The following is a 22,385-nucleotide window of genomic DNA, read 5'->3' on the forward strand; positions in this document are numbered from 1 at the left end:
CTATGTTCAGCTACATTAAAAAAAAAAAAAAGTCAAAGGTATATTAAGCAACATTGACCACATGGCTGCAATTGATATAGTCTTCTGGTTTACCAAAAATATTTTAAATCATTTATCACCAAACTAAATACAGACAAAAACATAAGAAGTTGATTAAGACTGATCATCACCAGTTCCCTCTTTTGAGGCTGGAACGATTCATTTCCTCTGTTTGTTAAATCCCTCTATGTTCCCATGGTATACAAGTTAGTATTGCTATTGGTGCCCACCAAGCAACATCGCTGTTAGCTTAATAGATTACAACACCTAACATCTTAGAATAAATTAGTGCTGCATTTCTGTGTTTGTTTGTTTTGCCTTCGCTCTTCCCAGACTTTACCTCTTGTATATTTCCCATTTAAGAGATGGTAAATATTTACTTAACATATCTGTCACAGATAAGGCTAATATTTTCTCATGCTTAATCCAAAAATAGCCCAGTTGGAGACTTCATTTTTATTTGTCCCCAGACGTATTTTAGGAGGTATATTGCTCCCATCCAGCAAGAGCGTGTATTTTTTAAACAATTTAGGATTTACGTTTTTTAATTACATTGTCCTTCTGCCACTCAGTAACTAAAACTCTTACTGAAATATTATTTAGTTGCCTGAGCAAGTGTGACCTAAGCAGCCACTCTTTATACCATTCTCTCCTCCTAGCAGCAAGCTTTTAAGAGCTGAAGAGACTCTGACCAGCTCCGAGGGAAGGAGGGCTGAGTACAGATCAAGTTCATTGTAGAATCAAAGAATCATTCAGGTTAGAAAAGACTTCTACATGTAAGATCATCAAGTCCAACCTTTAACCTAGCACTGCCAAATCTACCATTAAACTATATCACTAAGCTCTACATCTACACGTTTCTTGAAGTCCTCCAGGGATGGTGACTCAAACAATTCCCTGGGCAGCCTGTTCCAATGCCTCACAACCCTTTCAGAAAAGAAATCTTTCCTAATATCCAACCTAAACATCCCCTGGCGCAACTTGAGGCTACTTCCTCTTTGTCTTATTGCTTGGGAAAAGATCTGCTCCATGAGCTTCCTCAGCACTGAGGTCAGGCTGGCAGGCCTGTAGTTCCCCAAATCCTCCTTCCAGCCCTTCTTGTAGATGGGCATCACATTTGCTAGCCTCCAGTCAGCTGGGACCTCCCTGATAGCCAGGACTGCTGATAAATGATGGAAAGCAGTTTGGCGATCATCCCGCTGGCAGAAACACCATGCCACAGATTTGACAGGTACCAGCTCCTTGCAGCCTGTTGCCCACCCTGCACTTGCGTGGCTCCTCTGTGCTCGGCCATTCAGGCTGTTTTCCCCCCAGAATATTGCTGGTTCCCACCCAAGCAGACAAGAAAGAGCACGTGTTCACACGGAGGGTCAACATGGTTTGATACAAGACATATCCTTAATAAACCAGACATGTTCTTCTGCATGATTTTCCTCTCCTTTTTTGTTTTTCCCTCTCCTTTTTTTTCTTTTTTAATAGGATTGCTTTACTTTGAATTGCTAGCAAAGTGCTTTCACAGTGTTGCCAGAAATTCAGAAGTGTTTTTTTCCCTTCAATCTTGGATGTACCTGCACATTCCCTGCACTTGGTCCACGAGTCAGACAGGTTGTGGGCAATCCCAGTCTGGGCACACAGACATTTTTTAACAGAATGAGTGCATTCACATGGTATCGCAAGTATGAACACACAAACACCGTAATGGATTAAACAGACATTTTAGTAATAAAGGCCCAGCCGTGCCAGCCCACACATCCATAAAAGTCAAGCTCTACAGCTGGGAACAGATGCTCTAGAACATACCTGTCCGTGACAGTCTGGAAGCTTCCATAAATAAAAAGGCAATTAAAAAAAAAAAAAAAAAAAAAAGGAAAAAAGAAAAGAAAAAGCATTCTATTTCCAAATCCTTCCACAAGTTTTAAGATCTGACAAGATTATGAATTCTGAAGTATATGTTGTATTCAGAATTTTTAATGAGATCGGAGCTGTGTGTGCCCAAAGTTTTACTGGTGGAAATGGAGAAGTTACTTTTAGCAGCTCGATTAAATGACACAATTAAGTCTCTAAACATAGGAAGAGTCTGCTGGACAGCATTATGAGATAAGAATTTATAGTATGGTATCTCTTCTTCATTAACTGCTCAGGCACCTACATTTCCACTGCAGCAAATCCCAAATAACCTAGTAGGAGTTAGCATGGGAAGTTGACACAGTTAATAGGCAAATATAGGCAAATACATACTTCTGACCCTCACCATACAAACGCTGAGCTGAAGATGCTGTGGTCCCACGTCAGCCAAATGCAGCCTGACTGCTGTCAGGCTCCAGCCCTCTCACCCTGCCCCAGCCCCGACCGCTCCCTTTGCCTTGGCTGCAGGACTGCTGGGGCTGGGGCTGTGCAGCTGAGCTATTTCAGCGCGTTCAGCTGGTGACAAACCAACTCCTCCCGTCCTCTCCACTCCCACAAACAAATGAATCGTTCCCAGAAGTTAACACACAGAAATCTAGCACCACAGCAAAAGGAGTGGGGCTGCAGAGCTGCAGGGGGAGAAAAAGGCAGGCCCAGGTCAGCCAGGAGTCAGCTCCGCCTAGGCTGCTAGGAGAACCCACTGCAGTTACATTAGTCCCAAAATCTCATGGGACTTCTTAGGTCTACAGTAACTGTAAGAAATATTAATAAAATAATCTTCACGGATAATGCAACTTTTAAAATCTGTAATGGGTAATGAAGAAAACACTTTCTTCTAATGCTGCCTTAGATTAGCGTCCCCAAAGCATGAATAAATACCTTGAAAAGAAAGCACGAATTCCCATGGAGGTAAGCTACACAAATAAAGCAATGCACATGCCCTGAATACAGTCTTTTTTGAAGCATTGCCTCCCAAAAAGCACACTAGGTAAAAATAGGTTTAGTGCTTTTCTTGGTTTTGGAATGAAACTGCACCAAGAAAAAAGACCCACAAAATATGGCAACTCAAATCTAAGCCTACTAAATCAAACCTTCTCCCAAAGTACTGTTTAAAGGTAATTAATGAACTGCATTTAAAACAGCAGACTGATTGTTTATCTTCTACTAAATCAAAGGCTTCAATTTACCACAATCAGGCAAGGTATGACTCAGGGCTTCAGGGGTCACTGTCACATCTTGACACTCGTCTGTTTTTTTGTTTGTTTTTGTTTTGTTTTTGTTTTTTTACACTGCCACCTTATAAAGGACTTCACTACAAGCTATAGGCTGCCCAGAAATTATAAAAATGAATTTGCCTTGTCAGAGGTTTATAAAAATAATCCAGTAATATTAACTGGAGCAATTGAAAACTTACTGTTTAGGATGCATAAAGAAGGTAGAAAGAATTGAAGACCATGAAGGCAATGTCAGAAGCTCTAGTAAAAAATTTTGCTTTTCAACCAAATACAGCTCAAGACATGACAAATTAAAGCTTTAAAGCATTTCTAGTGTACGTGGATACTGCAGCATGATTCAGACATCCAGAAGTGAGGCTGACGGATAATTCCATTCTCAGTTCTGGTACAAGCCCCAAACCCCTCAGAGCAGCTAACCAGCAGCATTTAGAAGTGCTACACCTACAGTGAGGATCATGCAAGAGAACAATGCAAACCGCAAACCAGGTTTTGGAGTATCACCCGGTCAGACAGGAGGAAGCTGACTGTTGCTATTTGCAGGTTTAGCAATGCAACACCCAGAGTATGTTTAATTTTGAGAGTTGAAGATGCTGATACAGTATGTTAAAGAAAATTCAACTGGGCTACAAAATCGGGAAAAGCAAAGGTGTTTACTTAAGAAAAATGATTTAAAAAATAAAAATAAATAAAATGTGCATGCAGTATGCAAGACAATTATATGTGATGATTTAGAGGATGCAAATACTGAAGAAGGAAATACTGCTTGGCATTATCCGATAGCATCATTTTCTCTTTTCCTAAAATGAGTAAGTTTTCTATAGTAAGCTGAAGAATGTAATGCAATAGCTTTATGTTGGACCTTGAACTGTGTAAAAAACAATCCCATATGCAGAAGTCAGCCGCAGTACCTGAAGCTTATGAACTTCACCAAGACCTTGAGCAAACAAACAACTCATCTTTGCCCAAGGAAGTTGAAAATCAAATTCTGAATGAGAAAATATGCTACCAAATTTGTACTCTAAATGGTAATAGTTAGAACTATACATACTGATTTTAACAAACAGGTGTGAATTCTGACAGATTTTCTTATATTTATCATTGTGATCTCTAATAGCAACAAAAACACGGAAGGACTGAAGAGGGCAATATTATCTATATCATGAAAATACTTCAGCTGTTCCATTATTCTTGGCTTCACTAGTTGTGGTCATTTTTCAAAATTCTCTGCTAATCCAAAATCTAAACAAAAAGGAGTTCTGGGTTCTCAATGGCTTCCTGAATAATTTCTGCTCACAATTCAAAACAGATTTGTAATAGCCAGTTTTACAGTCAACCTCAAAACTAAAATTCAATCTGTGTTTTGACCTGTGAATCACCCCAAGCAGCAATTCTTATAGGAAGTATTTGACCCTCACACTGCAGCAATATTCCCTTTGGAAACCAAGTACAATACGAACACATATCATTTAAAGAAGGGGAGATGGGTGAGCAGAATCTTCATTAACCTCACAAAACTAGGTCGGCTTCTCTTTAATAACAAAAAGAGGCAATAAATCAGGATTGTTATTATTAAATTAATCCAGTAAAAAAAATGAACATGTGTGAGAAACAAAGGTCTGAAAACTAGAAAGGGACTGTTTAACTGAACTGCCTTTTCAAGACAATGCTGAAGAAATGCAGATCAAGTAGAAAGAATAATATTTAATAGAAACCACACCCGACTCAAAAGTCCCAAGCAGAAAACAGATGGAGACTAGCTTTGTTTTAGGAGAAAATAATCACATATGCCTGCACCTTTCTTATGGCTCTCTAGGTACCAGGTTGTAGATGTTCTTGGAGGCTTCAGTAGATTGACTCGTGGCTTGACCCAAGATGGCCATTCTTGAGTTCTTATGAAAAGCCAAAAACAAAAATCTAAGTTAAATGAAACTACAATATTTCTCACTGTCTTCCATTTAGTAAACTAAATTACGAAACTAAGTATGATAAGTCTTACTATTAAGTATAAGGCTAAGTATAATAAGACTATGTTGCCAGTTGCATTGTTGGGGGAGCAATTGTGGGTTGGAAGCGAGACTTAATGAAAGCAAGAAAAATCGTATTCATGAGAAAACAGAAGAGAGATGACATTCTGAGTTCCTGGATTTTTCTTCTGAATCTTGAAACGTAATCCACAACAAGATGACAAATAAGAGATAATTGAAAAGGTCTTGATTTTGACCACAGAAGAGAATACATATGAAGATTGCCAAGTATTTGCAATTCAAAAGAATGATCATCAAGAAAATTATTTAGAAGGAGAAGTCCTAAGTACATCTAATTTAATGGGTTCAGTATATTGCTGCTACCTCCAGACCACAATGGTTAGCTAATGGACTGCTTACAAGCCCATCACGCACTACCACAGCTAAAGACAAGCAAAATGCCCTGTGCACAAAGCAGCATCTTGGAAATGCCAGGGCGGAGCATCACTTCTGGCCCTGGACAGAAGCAAAATGGGCAGAGCCAGAGTCTCGTTTGGAATGGTGTACAGTGATTGGAGATCTGGAAAGCCCATCACACAGACTTAGAAGATTCTGCTATATATTGAGGAAAATACCACCTCAGTTTCAGGGAAAAGTTCTGAATACAAAACATTTTAGTTCACACGGATGGAAACAAGTAAACAGAGGAACCTATAACAAAAAGGCCAATTCTTGCACTAAACCCAGCAGAACAAACTGAAGCAGCCAGGCTGTAAGAGGGCTGCAGCTGTTGGTACAGAGCCTGCTTCCTAGGCCCACCAGTGGATGCTGATGGAGCTCTGAAAAGCACTTTGCTAAGGAAAAACCTATTTTCCAATAACAATTTCTATGCAAACAAAAAGAGGAGGAGAAACAATAAACTTTGTTTATAAACTTTGTTTATTGTTTCAGATGCATGTAGGAAAAGAGATACCCGTCGTCCTAAGTATAACATTCAGTGGATGAAATGAGAGATGTACCATGTATCTGTTTTGAATGAATAAAAACAATTTATCTAAACACGTACCAATTAGCACTTTTCTACAATTCAAAAATAAATAAATAAATCACACTTTTTAATTAATATGACTAGGAAGTAAAAAGATTGCAAAAGCCTCTGAAAACTAACAACCTCAAATTCTGTGGAAGAGAAGATGCCACTGTTAGTCTGGTATGAAAACCCTGTTTTTTCTTATGCAAAGGACACATCGCTTACCAGAACCTCTTTTCATACCCCTATTATAAAGAAACATTATTTTTCATCCAGTTACGTTCTGAACATTGTGAATGTGGACATTTTACATACCAACAACAGGAAATGAAGACTAAAAGAACAAAACCAGTACCTTAATGGCTTTCTTGAATTTATACACATCCCCTTTCTGACTGCAGTATTCTGCAGGAGAGACTGTCAGAGCATAGAGCTGAGCAGACCAAATGGATTGCTGCTACTGGAAAAAGAATTTCCTTCTTCCAGGCTTGACGTTGCTGTCCCCATTCAGTGTAGTTGCTCTGGCACTCATCTGACCACACAATGAAATAATTCAATTTGCTAACCCAAGGGATTAAAAAAAAAAGTCAAGCAAAACAAAAAGAAACTGCTGGATTAGTCAAGCAAATCAACTTTTCCCACTCTCAGCCAAGTAGCAGAGCTGCATGCTGCACCATTAGCAGAGGAAGCGGGTAAGCAGGGAGCTTGAGGACCAGGAGGATGTTACAGGTGCCAGTCACCCTCCTCTAACACCCACCTACTCCCAGACTTACCCCTTATCAACCATCTAAAGGGCCTGAATGATGCACTTCAACTTCACAGGCAATCCACTAAAACATCTCTGTGGGTTTTATTTAATGCTTTTAGGACAAGCTGCTTTTCACAGAATCACAGAGTTGTAGGGGTTGGAAGGAACCTCGAAAGATCATGGGGTCCAACACCACTGCCAAAGCAGGTTCCTTAGAACAGGCTGCCCAAGTATTATTTTGACATAATACATGACCAAAAAAACCATATTAATTTAGAATATGTGTGTTTTTTTTTTTTTCCCTTTAGGTCAAACAAAATTTCAATTAAAACAGTCTTATGACTTAAACTACAAGAGCACCACTAAATTAGAAACAGCTTCCCAGCTTTGAGAGGACAGAATGGGAGAAACTAAATTATAAAAGCGGACCGGGAATTTGTGATTTGTTTGAATATTTTGCTGTGGCAATACAACAGACACACACAAAGCTGTTTAAGCAAGTAGCCTGTACTCTCTTCCCAGCCTCATTTGCATATATTATCTTATAATTTAAGCCACGTGATCACGTACTATTTTTCCCCAGGACATCTGCCTCATTCAGCGCACAGGATGGACTGATGCAGGGAAGCACAAGCATTGTGCAGGGAAGGAAGCTGCTATCTGCAGACCACTCTACAGAGGATGCATAAGGAACAAGACAATGCAAGAACAGATACGGCAATCGACGCTGGAACACAACTGCAGGCGTTCAGCAAGAGCATCACAAGCCTTGTAGCCAACGAAAGGCACCTCCCTGCTTCCCTTAGCCCTGACACAGGGAACGCTGGTAGAAAACCATGCATCTAGCATCAGCTCCCAGGCAGCGAATGAGCAGCTCCATTCTCCAGTAACAAAGAGCTCTTTTTTCCTCAAATTTCAGTCTCCAGGCTACAACCGTACCAACTTTTACTACAGCAAGCAGCACGCTCTTCAAAGAAGGGACCGCGTGCCATTGTAACCTCACAAATGTCAGAGGCAGATGGGAGAATTTCTGCAATTCTGCTACCTGAAGACTCAACACCTGACTCTCCTGCTCAAAATTTTCAAAAGAAAGAATTCTTGGCTTTCTTTCTTCAAAATCTGTTTTACCTCAATTTAATTCTACCTGCAAAGCCAAGAAAGGCAGCACTGACACTGAAATGGTCTTTTTTTTTTTTTTTAGAGACTCGAGGAGGTACTATGGTAACTACGTACATTAAACATTTTTTTGCCTGCATTTGCAAGAACTGGAAATGGTACTTCAAAATCAATTTCTGCAGCCATTCACGTTTTAGGCTTTGTTGCAGTCACTCAAAGAAGCTCCCTAGCTCTCGCGTACAATTGAACACAGACTTTTTTAGTTCACATTTGTAACTGACAGTTATTTTCTGGGTTCTGTGTTACCAAGAGAATTACTGAAAATCCTTCCTGCCAAGTCCCAGACAGTTAGGAAGCAGAAGACAGTGAGAAACCATCCTGAGTTGCAAAGCCCAGCCTGAATAGATATGGGAGGCAGTCACCTTCAGAATACTTGGAACAGATGTCCAGAAGTAAATAAATAAATAAAAATCACACTGCAATGATAGAGTAAGTTTAGTAACAACTTTTATGCCACAATGTTTATTTTAGAAAGAAAGAAAAAAGATTTGTAGCTGATCCATTATAGATAATATGTTTAGAAATCTGAGAAAAACAAATGAAAACAAAAACGCGTCTTATGGTTTTGCACAGATAATTCTGTGTATCCTCAACTTTACTCATAGAATTGCAGAATCATTAAGGTTGGAAGAGACCTCCAAGATCATCTGGTCCGACCATCCCCCTACCACCAATGTCACCCACTAAACCATGTCCCCAGACACCGAGTCCAACCTCTCCTTGACCACCCCCGGGGACGGTGACTCCACCATCTCCCTGGGCAACCCTCTTCTCTCCATCCACCCAGCCCTCATGACCTCTTTCAGAAAACAAAAGCAAACAAACAACCAAAAAAAAAAAAAAAAAAAAAAAAACCACACCATCAGAAATCAGCATGCAACTGACAAACCTTTTGAAAAAAAAAAAAAAAAAAAAAAAAAAAACAAGAAGCAAGGGGAAGACCCGTAGGGCTCACAGCCGCGGCGCTCCCCGCTGCCGCTGCCCAGGCGTGAGCGCTGCGGAGGCGCCGCACGGGCAGCGGGGCGCAGCGCAGCCCCCGGGGGCCGCTCCCCGCAGGAAACCGCCTCGCGCTGAATCGCGCCCGGGCCGCCCCGTCCCACCGAGGGCGGGCGCGGGGGGCCGAGGGCGCTGTCACGGCGGCGCGGGCACGGAGACCTCCGGCGCTGCCGCCCTCCCTCCCTCCTTCCCCTTCACAAAGGCGGCCGTTCCCCCGAGCGCTGCCGCCCCCCTCCGAGCCCACTCCCCATTTATCACCCCCCTTCCTCCCCCTCCTCCTCCCCCTCCTCCTCCTCCCCCTCCCGCACCCCCCCCAGCCCGCCGCCCCCCTCGGTGTGCGGTGAGCGCTCCGCGGCGCACAATGGCTCGGCGAGCCCCCGGCCCCGCTCCGCCTCCGCGCTCACTCACTCACTCACCCCTTCGCGGCGGCTCGGCCCGGCGCTGCTGGTGCTGGTGGCGGCGGTACCGGCGGTACTGCTGTGTGGGGGGGGGGGGGGGGGGCGCAGGGCTCGGCGTCGCCGTGCAGCCGCGCCGCCGTTATTCCCCGCACATAGCGGTAACGGGCACGGCGGGCGCGGCACTGCGCAGGCGCCGGCCGGGCTCACACAATGCGGGGGGGGGGGAGGAGGAGAGGAGGGGAGGGGGGCGGTGCGCAGGCGCCGGGCGCCGAGCGGCGCGGGGAGGGAGCTGCCCATGCGCCGGCTGCAGACAATAGCGGGGCCGGGGCTGTGCTCAGCGCGCACGCGCCGCGGGGAGGCAAACGCGGCTTCCCGCGCCTCCGCCATGCGCTATGCCCGGCCGCTGCGGAGACGGGGACGTAGGCGGAAGGCGCGTGCTTGTGCGCAGGCGCGAGCGCGGCCGCCAGCCCCAACAAAGGGGCGCCCGTCCTCCTCCCGGGGACTACACTTCCCAACAGCCCCCGCGCGGCGCGCTGCGTGCCGGGACTTGTAGTCCCTGCCCCTTGGAAGCCGCAGGGCAGTTCGCTGCGAGTGTGGTCCCGGGAGCCGGCGGCGTCCTGATGCGGGAGCCCGGCGGGGAGCCCGGCCTGGCGGCGGCTCTGGAGCGCTACCAGCGGCGCCTCCGAGGTGAGCGGGGGCGGCGCGGTGCGGTGGGGGGCCCGGAGCGGTTCTCTTGGTCACACGGGTCCCCCCCCGCCTTCCCCCTACCCGAGCGGTGCTGCCCGGCTGGAGCCGTTGGCGGAGGTGACCGTTGGCAGCTCCTCCGCAACGGCAGCACGGCGCCGTGCTCCTTCGCCCCTGCGGTGAGGGCAGGGGGCCCCGGGTAACTTCGGTGTGCCGGCTGCGGGCTCCGGCTGGGGCTGTGCCTGGCCGTGGAGGGGCGATAAATTAACGTTTTAATTACTGCTGGGTAAAACTTCTGTTGGCGAAACGGGTTTGCCCCAGTGCAAAGTATTGCTGTCGCGCAAGAGAGAGTTTCGATTAGGAAGGCTTATTATTGTTGTTCGTTTCTGCTGCACCAGCGCAGGCATAGGCACAAGCTGGAGGAATGTGTCGGAAATGTGACGTGTTTCACAGCGCTTGCTGTATTTTTAGAGAGCTTGTGATGATCTTCTGCCTGGAACGCTGCTTCAGGCTTGCTTGCTTGCTGTTGTGCAGGTCTGGCAGGGGGCTGCACTGTCACCGAAATACCTTAGGAATTCGAGCTCCTGTTCCGTACAGTGCAGCGCCTGACCTGCTTCTTCATTTTAAGCGTTGGAGGCTAATTTCTGCTGGCCACTGCGAGTCCAAAGTGTGGTGGTGAAGGCGGGTTTCTTGTGCTCATCCTCCAGGAGATGCACTGGTGTGTGTAGTTGAGCTCTAGAGCATGCAGGCAGTGTGCTCTGCTCGGCGTCCGTCCTGCTGGAGCACAGGGAAATGTGGGGATTCAGTGGTTATGTCTGGATTCAGTGGTTACATCGAGCTGCCTGGGCTCCCTGCGGGGCGTGACGCTCTTGGCTTCCTTAGGCCGTGACAGCAGGGGAAGCCAAAAGCCTCTGGAGTCTAAGCCACAGCCCTCTGCCTGTGTTCTCATAGTTTCAGCATGCTTCATATTTCTTCATGTAGATGTTCTTTTGTGTGTGTGGTTTGGTAAGTTTGGTTCATTCCTCGATTCAAATTTGCCATGAAAACAGGCTTTTGTAGTATTTTGCAACAGAGCTCCAGTTTTTCTAATTTTGTCTTAGGCTCTTTGTGCATTTAAAATGTTCCAGTGGAATTTCTCTTTCCCTCAACTAGAAAATCTGTTGAGATGCTTGGGGACTGTTTTATATATACGTGTGTGTGTGTCTGTATATATATCTGTGTGTGTACATACATACACACAAGTATGTGTGTATATATACTTGTGTATACAGTATCTTCGTAGTTGTGACAAGATTATAGTGTTTTCATATGTGGAGTCTGAAGCATGCCTGTGTACCAAGTTATCTGGATGCTGTAAGTGATAGCTTTAATTCTCTTGTAACTAACTTCAAAGGGCCTTTCTCATGAATCTTGCATCTTGGACTGTTTAACTCTGTATAAGGGTAACAGGAGAGCTCACCATATCAAATGACTGGATATATTCTGTTCATAAAACAGATTTTGTTTTTTCCTATTTCTGACTGGATTGCCTTATTCGATATCCATTATGGTTTGTAAGCTACTTCAGAGCACAATCTTCTAGTGGCTGTTTTCTTTTCCCCTCTGGGAAGCAGGGACTTTCTGTACAGCGCAGAGGTAGGTCTGATCCCTTACATCCAGGAGTGCCTCACAATGAGCAGATACCAACAGGGCAATATCACAAACAACCCCATTGCTCACATTGTTCCTGGTAGCTTTATGGATTTAATGTGGAACAAATAGATCTATTATTTCATGTGCTGCTGAACCTAATTCTTTACTTGTTTTACCCGCAGTTACGCAATTTGGGATTTTTTTTTTACAAACCTGTATCATTCATGTCATCTGGATTCAGGAGCTTCAGATAGCCTTGGGCACTGTTACGTATTTTTGATATGCAGCATTTACACTGTTTGTAGTCCTTGACTTTATCTGGACCCAGGCTGACACATGGCAACAGGTTATAACCATCCATTCTGGAGATCAGAAGAATCATTTCACAGCCTTACTCAGTATGATGGAAGAGTGCACAAGTTCACAAAGATTACGAATTACTCTTCAGTGCTGTGTCCTTTGTTAAGAAAAATCCCTCAGTACTGGTATGTGGGGAAGCCCAAGTGTTCAGTGAACTGACTCCTGTAGCCAGAGGGCAGAAAGCCAGGCCAAAAATGTGACCAAAATATAATTGGTCTTAGAGCCCAACAGAGAGGTTTCTGATGGAAATAATGAAGGCTTTATAGCAGGGCTTTTCCTGATTAGTCTAGACTTCGTATAATTGCAATCTTTCACATTGTGTGTAACGCAGAGTTAGGAGGGTGGTATTTGTACGGCTTGGGTTATTAGGTTACTATGTAAACTTTCACACAATTGAAACCGTTTCAAATGAACTTCAAAGTCTTTAGGAGATAATAGCATTTCTATTTAAGTTATCCCCATAATAGCATTTCTATTTAAGTTATCCCCATAATAGCATTTCTATTTAAGTTATCCCCAAGGGAAGAGAGGTATTTTCTAACAGAGAGTAAGAGCTGTGCTGTTGTAGTCACACTAACCACCAAAAATGGGCAGTTGTGGCGTGAACATCCAGCGAGCCTCCTTCTACGTTGGTATGAAGAGGGAGGAGGGTGTGACAGCAGGTGACCTTTCAGCTCAGCTTTCTCTTTTCTGCTCAACAGCAGTCAATACATGAAAGATGTGATTTTAGAGTGTACTTTATTTCTAGCATTCACCTAACTCTTTGGACAGAGAATTGTTCACTTTTTTTTTAATATGAATTTTCTGCCCCATAAATAAGCAACCCTTTGAAGTGAACAACGCTGTCTTGCTTTTGGGTCAGAGTTGGTTTAAGAGAAGGGAGAGGCCATCCCTTTTAGCTACAATGTCTGATAGAGGCAACTTATAAATCTTTACTGTAAGGAAATGCGGAAACAATGTTCTCTATTCCACTGCATTGCCAAGTGCAGTATCCTTTTATGTAGTTTCAGGGGATGAAGCTGTAAGAACAGAGGAAATACAAGACTTCTACAAAGAAAACTTTATTGTGCATCTGCCTTATGTGACTCTGTGTCTTTTTCAGTAAATTAGGAGAGACATGCAGTCCCAGGAAAAATGAGATGTGGCCAAGTTACCAGCTTTCCAAGTGAGCTAGGACACTTTAGCAGCTAAGAAATTTTAAATGGTAATCTATAATTGTAAGTTGTTGGTTTTTTTTTTTTTTATTAGGCTTTTTATTTGGCAATTGTTTCTAGGTGTTCTTGCTGAACAGAATATGTAACATGCATTCAAGGTCGGGGAATCCATCAGAAAGGATTGGGAAGTGCTCGGTGTTTCCAACAGGTGAGGGTCTCTAGACCGTAGACATGTACTTTATACTCTGCAGCAAAAGCTGGTATAGGGAAGGGTAGGGATGAATGCTGCAGCTCTAGAGAACAACCTCCTCTTAAAGATAGCTGGCTAAAGGAGGTGTTGAAAATAGCAGATTTCTCATGTAACAATGCAAAGCAAGTATGAAAGCTGAGAAGCCAAACCAGACGGTTCTGTAACTCATTATTCTGAGACATCCGTGTGTTAAACACATCTTACAACCTTTAGAGGCCTGGCCTAATGAGCAGCCTGGTATCGTCTGTTGTTGAATGTTTACATGTAAAGTCCTAGAAGCACATTTAATACAATAGCTTCAGTCTCAAACTGCCATGTAGTGCATTAGTGGCATGGTAGATCACGTGCCTGTGCTTGGCTACGGCTGTGGTATGAAGAATAGCTCTGTAGCAGAATGGTGAGTAAGGTAAATTACAAGCCCGCACAAAATACAATAAAAACTTGAAAGCAATTTCTCAGCTTGCTTCTTTGTTTCTGAGCAGATATTTCATGTGAAATTTCATTTCAATCAACCATCTTTCACTTGGGGATGAAAAAATCAATTCTAGTTAGTGTACTTGAATACTTACTTTAAAATAATGAGGTGAGTGCATATTACTGTTATTGAAGGACAGTTTGTTGTGTTTTTTTTTTTTACCACCCTGTGAAAATCTCTCCAGCAAATATTTTTAATATAAATAACTAATTTTCTGTTTCAAAACAAAATAACCTTTAAAAACTTCTTGCATACCTCACGTTTCCAAGAATGAGTAGATATTCAGGAAGTCAATCACAGAATTGTCGGGGTTGGAAGGGACTTAAGAGATCATCAGGTCCCACCCCGCTGCCAAAGCAGGTTACCCAGGTAGGTGACCAGATGGGCCTTGAATATCTCCAGAGAAAGAGACTACATGGTGTACTATTTTTAGTTTTATAAGTGTCAATAGAAACAAAATCAATGTTAATATACTTTGGACTGTAAAATTTTCTTTAAATATCTTTGTTTTCACCAACTGGTCTAATTTCCTGTCTTGTTGGTTAATGTTTCACATAAATTCTATTTATATTATTTTAGCCCTAAAGAATCACTGTAATTTTGTCTCCTCCTACTTTCTAGGGCTGTTCTGATTGGGAACTGTGGAATATTAACAAGTGACATGTTAAACTTCCACTTATCTTCCTGTAAACATTATTAGAACTAGACCTTTTTCTGTAGATGATAGAGGTAAAGCAACTTTGTAGTTTTTCTCCAATTTATGTTGCTCAACAATTCTGTCAGTTGGAGTTATTTTCTGTTTCTTGCAGGCACTTCTGTTATTGTGGATGGTTGGTTCTTTTGCTAAGCTCTCCATTAGCTCGAGAGTATTTTCTGTGGCATTTCTGAGTTCATGAATGAGGTAGCTTTGGTGCTTTCGTTTAAAGGAGTGCTCTTCATAGACAGTCTTGGGCAATGTCTGAAAAAACGTCTTTTGTTTAGGCAATGCAGACACAGTTCAATGCCTTCACTGTTTGTGTTTTGTTGTTGTGTGTTTTTTTTTTTCTCTGCTTTCCTCTCAGTAGCAAATTGTTCTCAATCTTTTATCTTTTTTTTTTTCCCCAAAACTGATTACTACTTACTTGGAAATACACCAACCTCTTCCTTGTTGTATTTTGTGTTTTGACTCTAGCCTTTATCTTAAAGTTTTTTTTTGATATGTTGAATGGATCTGTAGTGTCTTTCATTTTTTTTTTTATTTTTTAAAGTTGTTCTGCAGCAGTAGTGGTGTTCCCCCCCCCCCCCCCCAAAACAAACCACCTTCTACCCTTTATATTTATATAAAGATTCTTCTCTGGAAAAAAGGATACCTGTAATGTATCTTCAGAATGTAATACTTAGATGTTGTAGTTAAAATGAGTAGAGAAAATAAAAAGAGATATCAATACTTCTTTCAGGACATGGAAGTATTATTAAGCAGGTAGAATATATAGCACATGCTGTTTGAACATTAATGTTTCAGTTAGGGTCCTATTGGTTTTGTCTGAACCATTATGCTTAACTGAGCTTAATCTAGTCCAAGATTGTACTGATGTTTAGGTGAAGGGATCGGGGCTTCTTTGTACCTACAGCAATGAGGTCTCGAACCAGTTAGTTTCCCTGGTTGCTTCTGTTGTTGAGATAATTCGCAGTGGTTTTCGTTCTCTTAGGTGTTTGGCCAGCTGTGGCGTTAGGTAAGTTATTTGCTTGTCCCTTATGGTAAGTACTGCCTGTGACTTATACATGATAGTTGGCAACTTTTTATGGAGCAGTTGGATTGAGCCCAATACATCAAAGAAAAGAGATTCATCAAGTTCTGTTGCTAGCTTGCAATTTTTCACAGGGATCTGAAGTCCTTTAAATACTGAAAACCAAAGAGCTTTACCAGTAAATAAAACCTAGAGGTTCTGCTCTGAGTATTGCAGAAAGCCATACTATGCTAGATTACTTTCCTGTCTTAGTTAGTATATACATGGCTTAAAGGGAAGAGAAATTACTCATCTTCATTTATACACAGGTAGTTAAAAGAAACAATGTAGTTAGTGAATTAACTGATTGAGGTCCTACAGCGTGAAAAAGAAGTGTCACTGTCTAAAACCAATCCCATGTTTTCTGATTTGTAATGCAGTTGTCACCTTTTCAGCTGCAAATCTGTCCAGTTTCTTTTCTGGCATATCAGATGTGTTCAGCTGTAGTGCAGTGATATGGCATTTGTGGTTAGAAAGTTTGCTGTTTTTATGAAATCAGATGAAAGAAGGAAAAGGGAAAAATAAATATAAGAAAAACATATTGAAAATGAGAAAAGAATGTTGCTGTATCACCCCTAAGTCAGCCAGTTGTTGGAAGGGTTCATAAAGTATTTCGTTTTATCTGGAAATAGTTTTTTGCTTTTGGTTTTCTGGAATGATGTGTTTTTTTTGCAGTTGGTCAGAAGTCATCTATCTTTATTTAATCACAGTTTCCTGTTGCTGAGTTTTTATTTCAGTTACTCAGATATTTTTCATTTGTACTAGTCGTTGCTTTGTCATGTGAGGTGTCACCATTAGAATTCACAAATGTTGTCCTTAGAGCCTGATCCTCCACGTTATACGAAATATAGCATGAGCTTTATATTCATTTAAAAATAATAGAGCCATATATACTAGGAAATGTTTTGGGGTCAAATAAGTAGTTGAAGCTTTCTTTCTGCTGGCAATTTCTAATAGCAGGTACTTGTGCTGTTGCAGAGGCTTAATGCATTGACAGGCTAACATACTGTTTATGGCTTGTTCTTAACAAATGTGGTAAATGATTCTCCCTCAAGTTGTTGACATATCATAGTTTTGGTGTTTGCATTAGACAATTACTTCCAGCGGCTGGCCTCAGATGAAGGAGTCAAGCTAAACAGATGCTGAATGCATTTAGTCTTTGCATTTTTTTGCAAACAAATTGTCAATCAGTAAATATTTTCTTTTATGTTTTTTTTTTTTTCTTTTTACTGCAGAGCGTGCTAATGAAAGTATCCATCAATTGAAATATGCCTTGGAGGAAAGACAGTTTGCAGAGGGTAAGGATGAAGTTGGATTTGATGAGTCCTCTGTGGACAAGGGCAATGATGATGTGGACCATGGCAATGATGACAGTGAGAATTCAGCCTGGCAGGATCTACAGCACAGTCATGCAGGTAAGATTACTCAGAAGGCGAATAGCTTAAAAATTGTTAGAAGCGATATTAAATCAGTCGTCCCCCCCCCTAAAAAATCAGTCTTCTTGCTTACAATAAATGTTTTTATCTCTTCCTAGCTAATCAACTTAAGATTTTGTTGCAACATCAAGAAAGAATGGAAAGTGAAGTCTCTCCATCAAGGAGGAAGATGCTGTTCTGTGTATGTTTCTTCTTGTTTCTTTGTGTTATTTGAATGAACAGCATGCATGCTGAGATCAGTAATTTCCTACTATCCAGGATGAATCATTCTTATATTCCAAAATGTAAGGTTTTTTTTTTTTTTTCTAGGATGTGGTCAGAACTTGGCTTGTTTATGACTATGGCAGAAGAAAAAGAAATTCCTAATACAGGATCTAGACATTTCTTTTTTTTGTTGACCATGATGCATAGGTGACAGTTCACATTACTTTAAGCTTTCTCATCATCTTCTCTCCACTAAAATTCATCCTTTTTGTTTTTGAAACAGTTGGGATTGACTGCATGGCCAAATTTCTGTAAAAGCAGTCTCTGTTTTCCTTTATGACTATACTCAGAGGGCTCAGAAAGGCTTACTTGCGCTATAACCGTGCGTTTTCTCTAGAGGATTATAGATGTCCGTGTAACAACAGGATTTGTAGCTCTGCACCAAAATGCAGTGGTCTCTGCCAAAGTCAGTAAACTAAATGGAAGGGATAGCCTTATCTTGTCTTCTCAAATGTATCCTTCCTGCAGCAGAACTGCACCAAAATACATGCAGTATACAGGTCAGTTACTGGTATATAGCAGTTTTTCTGTAACCAGCAGGGGAAAAAAAACAATTGAAGACATTGTTTCAGTTCAATCTTACAGTGGCTTCTATTGCCTGGGTAGGTTTGCACCAAACCATGCAAGCAACTCTTCCCTGTCAAAGTTGAATTAGCAGTAGGGAAATTGGAAAGACATGTTCCTCTTCTGTTGCTTTGAGCCTGTGTAATAAGTCTTAGCTCCACTGTTCTGATATTGAGAAAATTTTATTGAAAGTTCAACTTCTCATAGAGTTCCAAAATCCCCGAGTTCAGTCTGATTGTCCTGACAGGCACTTGTGCCTCGTAGTAGTGCAGGATAGAATTAGAGTTTTGTATCTCAGGGGAATGGTGCATCATTGTTTGATCTTGAGGCTATATGACTCAGTATCAATTTGTGGTTAACCCATGGGGGGATGGAGAAAGTGTGTTTTTTTTTTTTTTTTCTTTTTTAAAGCATCTTTTAATTCATCTTTGTCCAAGTTTTCTACTTAAAGAAATTTTAGCCAAGTGGAAAAATTGAGAAAACAAGATGGTTTTTCCAAAGAAACAAGCGTAATCGTGGTGTATTTCAAGGGCTGTATCCAGGAGTTGGACTCAGTGATCCCCGTGGGTCCCTTCCAACTCAGGATATCCTATGATTCTATTAAAGGATGGAGGAATAAACAGAAAATATGGTATTTATTGTATGGATAGAGCATTGGAGCCTTTGAAAGGAAGAAATGCGCACGTGTTTTGAGGACACAGTGTAAAAGTCAAAGAATGTGCAGCTACAAAAGTGTGCGTGCATATGCTTACACACATCCTTGTCTGATACCATCTTGTCTGTTGGTTTGCTGGATACTGCAGAAATGCTTCATGTGTAAATACAAACCAATTCCCTAACAGTCAAGGAAAACAAACACATATTATGAGTAACCTTAACCTTTTTCTTTGAATTATGATGAAATACCTGATGACTACTGAGTAGTAGATAACTACATGACTCTATAGGTAAATAAAATATTTCACAGCAAGCATACTGTTTAGTAAACATCACAACTTTTTGTACATATAAGTAACATTTGCCCTAACAAAATTCCTTTCTTTTGCCTGCTGATTACAAGTGCAGGAGACATCAAATAAGTACTTCTCTTTAAACCACACCCAGATAATCAGGCAGAGGTTTGCCTTTCGTACTCCCCAGCCCAAGATCCTGATGCTGTCCTTGTAGTTTAAGTTTTTGCAACTGCTTCCCGTTGTCTCGTGCCAGTTGACAGGGCAGCAGGTTCAAGAGTGCCAGCATGGAGTGCCCAGTTCCTGGGGCTTGGAAATTTGAGGCATTCTGTAAAAGTACAAGGTGGACCAACTTATTTGGGATGTTGGCAAAACTATTTGTCAGTGTGTAGAACACTAACCTCTAAAGCTGCCAAGCATCTATATTTTATAAACCCTTGTGTTCATACGGTAAACTTTTCAGTGTCAAGAATGCAAATGTGAACAACATTTCTGAGACTTGTGCATAAATGTTTGGTAACACCACTGTCCATCATTTATCAACAGTCCTGGTTATCGGGGGAGGTCCCAATCGACTGGCGGCTAGCAAACGTGACGCCCATCTACAAGAAGGGCCGGAGGGCTGACCCAGGAAACTACAGGCCTGTCAGTTTGACCTCAGTGCCAGGAAAGCTCATGGAGCAGATCCTCCTGAGAGTCATCATGCAGCACTTGAAGGGGAAGCAGGCGATCAGGCCCAGTCAGCATGGCTTTATGAAAGGCAGGTCATGCCTGACGAACCTGATCTCCTTCTATGACAGAGTGACGCGCTGGGTGGATGAGGGAAAGGCTGTGGATGTGGTCTACCTTGACTTCAGCAAGGCTTTTGACACTGTCTCCCACAGCATTCTCCTCAAGAAACTGGCTGCTCTTGGCTTGGACTGGCGCACGCTTCGTTGGGTTAGAAACTGGCTGGATAGCCGGGCCCAAAGAGTCGTGGTGAATGGAGCCAAGTCCAGTTGGAGGCCAGTCACTAGTGGCGTCCCCCAGGGCTCGGTGCTGGGGCCGGTCCTCTTTAATATCTTCATCGATGATCTGGACGAGGGCATCGAGTGCACCCTCAGTAAGTTCGCAGATGACACCAAGTTAGGTGCGTGTGTCGATCTGCTTGAGGGTAGGAAAGCTCTGCAGGAGGATCTGGATAGGCTGCACCGATGGGCTGAGGTCAACTGCATGAAGTTCAACAAGGCCAAGTGCCGGGTCCTGCACCTGGGGCGCAATAACCCCAAGCAGAGCTACAGGCTGGGAGAGGAATGGTTGGAAAGCTGCCAGGCAGAGAAGGACCTGGGAGTGATGGTGGACAGTCGGCTGAATATGAGCCAGCAGTGTGCTCAGGTGGCCAAGAAGGCCAACGGCATCCTGGCTTGTATTAGGAACAGCGTGACCAGCAGGGCTAGGGAGGTGATCGTCCCCCTGTACTCAGCTCTGGTGAGGCCGCACCTCGAGTACTGTGTTCAGTTTTGGGCCCCTTGCTACAAGAAGGACATGGAGGTGCTTGAGCGGGTGCAGAGAAGGGCGACGAAGCTGGTGAGGGGCCTGGAGAACAAGTCCTACGAGGAGCGGCTGAGGGAGCTGGGCTTGTTCAGCCTGGAGAAGAGGAGGCTCAGGGGCGACCTTATCGCTCTGTATAGGTACCTCAAGGGAGGCTGTAGCGAGGTGGGGGTTGATCTGTTCTCCCACGTGCCTGGTGACAGGACGAGGGGGAACGGGTTTAAGTTGAGCCAGGGGAGTTTTAGGCTAGATGTTAGGAAGAACTTCTTCACTGAAAGGGTTGTGAGGCATTGGAACAGGCTGCCCAGGGAAGTGGTGGAGTCACCATCCCTGGAAGTCTTCAAAAGACGTTTAGATGTAGAGCTTAGGGATATGGTTTAGTGGAGGGCTGTTAGCGTTAGGTTGGAGGTTGGACTCGATGACCTTGAGGTCTCTTCCAACCTAGAAAATTCTGTGATTCTGTGATTCTGTAATTCATACTGATTTTTATAGTTGGCCTACATTAAATATGTTTCCCTTGACCTCTGTTCTTCTGTTCTATAACACATTATTTTGGGGCTGTGATCAGAAAATTTATTAAAATTCCCAAATTAAGTGATAACAATTATGTGGTTAAAGAAATGAATCACTAATTATCTAACAAGCATTCATCCCATCAAATGGCAGGTAGAAGCTTATAAATAATGAAATATCACTGTGACAGGGCTGTGGATTAACTAGTCCCCCGTTGCTTCTCTGTCAGAAGAAAATATTACATATTCTTTTCTTTGTTGAAACTCTTCTCTAGCACTCTTGCATATCTTATGCAAGTGTTTCTTAGGTTAAACATGAGTACTGTTCTTCAGTGGAAAAATTTGAGTAGAAAAGGAATTTTTCCCACTGTCAAACAACACTGTTGTGTAAACTTTTCAGTGAGGTAATACGAATTCTCAACTGCAGTGTCTTAAACTTTCAGAGAAGAGTTGGGAAGTCAATTGGGATCTGGAGGAGCAGAGCAATGGATTCCAAATATTCTTGGAACCGTAATATGTTCTATTTAGGATATATGGATACACATACACATGTATATTTTGTCTCTTCTTTCTCCCTTCCCCAACAAATGTTTTTTTGTTTTTTTTTTTTTGTTTTTTTTTTTTTTAATAAAAAAAAAGAAACTATATAAACTAATTTAGATAAATAGCCTCTAAAGCACTGTGAATTCTGAGTATACAGAACACTTACATGCACTGAGCCAAGGTGAAATAGATTACAGATTCAGAGTTTATTCTATAAATGTTTTTCTAGATGGTTCTGGAAAACCCTGCATTTTTCTCCTCAATTCTAGCTCTAGATCTCTCAAGAATCCCACTTTCCTATGGCAGAATTTACATTAGGTATCATTTGATAGGAAGGCTTTTCTTGCCAGAAATTTCTGTTGCCTTTACAGGTATGGTTATTCATTCTCATGTAAGGTTTGGATATTCATTGCCATCATAGCATAGTTATTTCTTTTTTTGTGTGTGTATGGTGGTTGGTGTTTTTTTTGTTTTGTTTTCTGTTTGGTTTTACCCAATTAGTGGATTTTATTGTTTTTTTTTTTCCTTTTTTTTTTTTTTTTAAAGCTGGGCAGGGAGTCTTAATACCTCATCTTGGAAAATATAACATTTTTTTTGTCAATTCTTGTCAGATGACCAACTTCTAGATAAGGTAACTATAAGATGCAATAGCTAGCCACTAATAGCTTAATTTATTTTAAATGGTGAACGTTTCTATTTCTTTCAAAACAAAGATGTAGGTTTCTGAATATTTTAGGAGGTTCAGAAGACTAACAGTCCAGCTGTTCAATTAAG

At 42.3% G+C, this 22,385-nt stretch overlaps 2 protein-coding genes across 9 annotated transcripts in view; one reads left to right on the forward strand and one right to left on the reverse strand.

Moving 5' to 3' along the window:
* The window catches only part of CEP170 (centrosomal protein 170), a 108,196-nt gene extending 98,523 nt beyond the window's left edge, over positions 1 to 9,673 (reverse strand). For 6 of the 8 annotated variants that reach the window (XM_032184582.1, XM_032184585.1, XM_032184584.1 and 3 more), the window contains exon 1: positions 9,510 to 9,672. The gene's annotated coding sequence lies outside the window, so the exon portion shown is untranslated. Of the gene's footprint in view, positions 1 to 6,528; positions 6,549 to 9,509 lie in introns of those variants that run through there. The other 2 variants (XM_032184580.1, XM_032184586.1) reach the window with 2 other exon arrangements.
* A 422-nt stretch (positions 9,674 to 10,095) lies between these two features.
* The window catches only part of SDCCAG8 (SHH signaling and ciliogenesis regulator SDCCAG8), a 109,550-nt gene continuing 97,260 nt past the window's right edge, over positions 10,096 to 22,385 (forward strand). Inside the window, 3 exon segments of the mRNA XM_032185286.1 lie at positions 10,096 to 10,178; positions 17,048 to 17,227; positions 17,347 to 17,429. Of these exon segments, the coding sequence (XP_032041177.1) occupies positions 10,112 to 10,178; positions 17,048 to 17,227; positions 17,347 to 17,429 (330 nt within the window). The 5' untranslated portion in view covers positions 10,096 to 10,111.

This window comes from Aythya fuligula, chromosome 3, assembly GCF_009819795.1.
Source record: "Aythya fuligula isolate bAytFul2 chromosome 3, bAytFul2.pri, whole genome shotgun sequence".
Taxonomy (NCBI): domain Eukaryota; kingdom Metazoa; phylum Chordata; class Aves; order Anseriformes; family Anatidae; genus Aythya; species Aythya fuligula.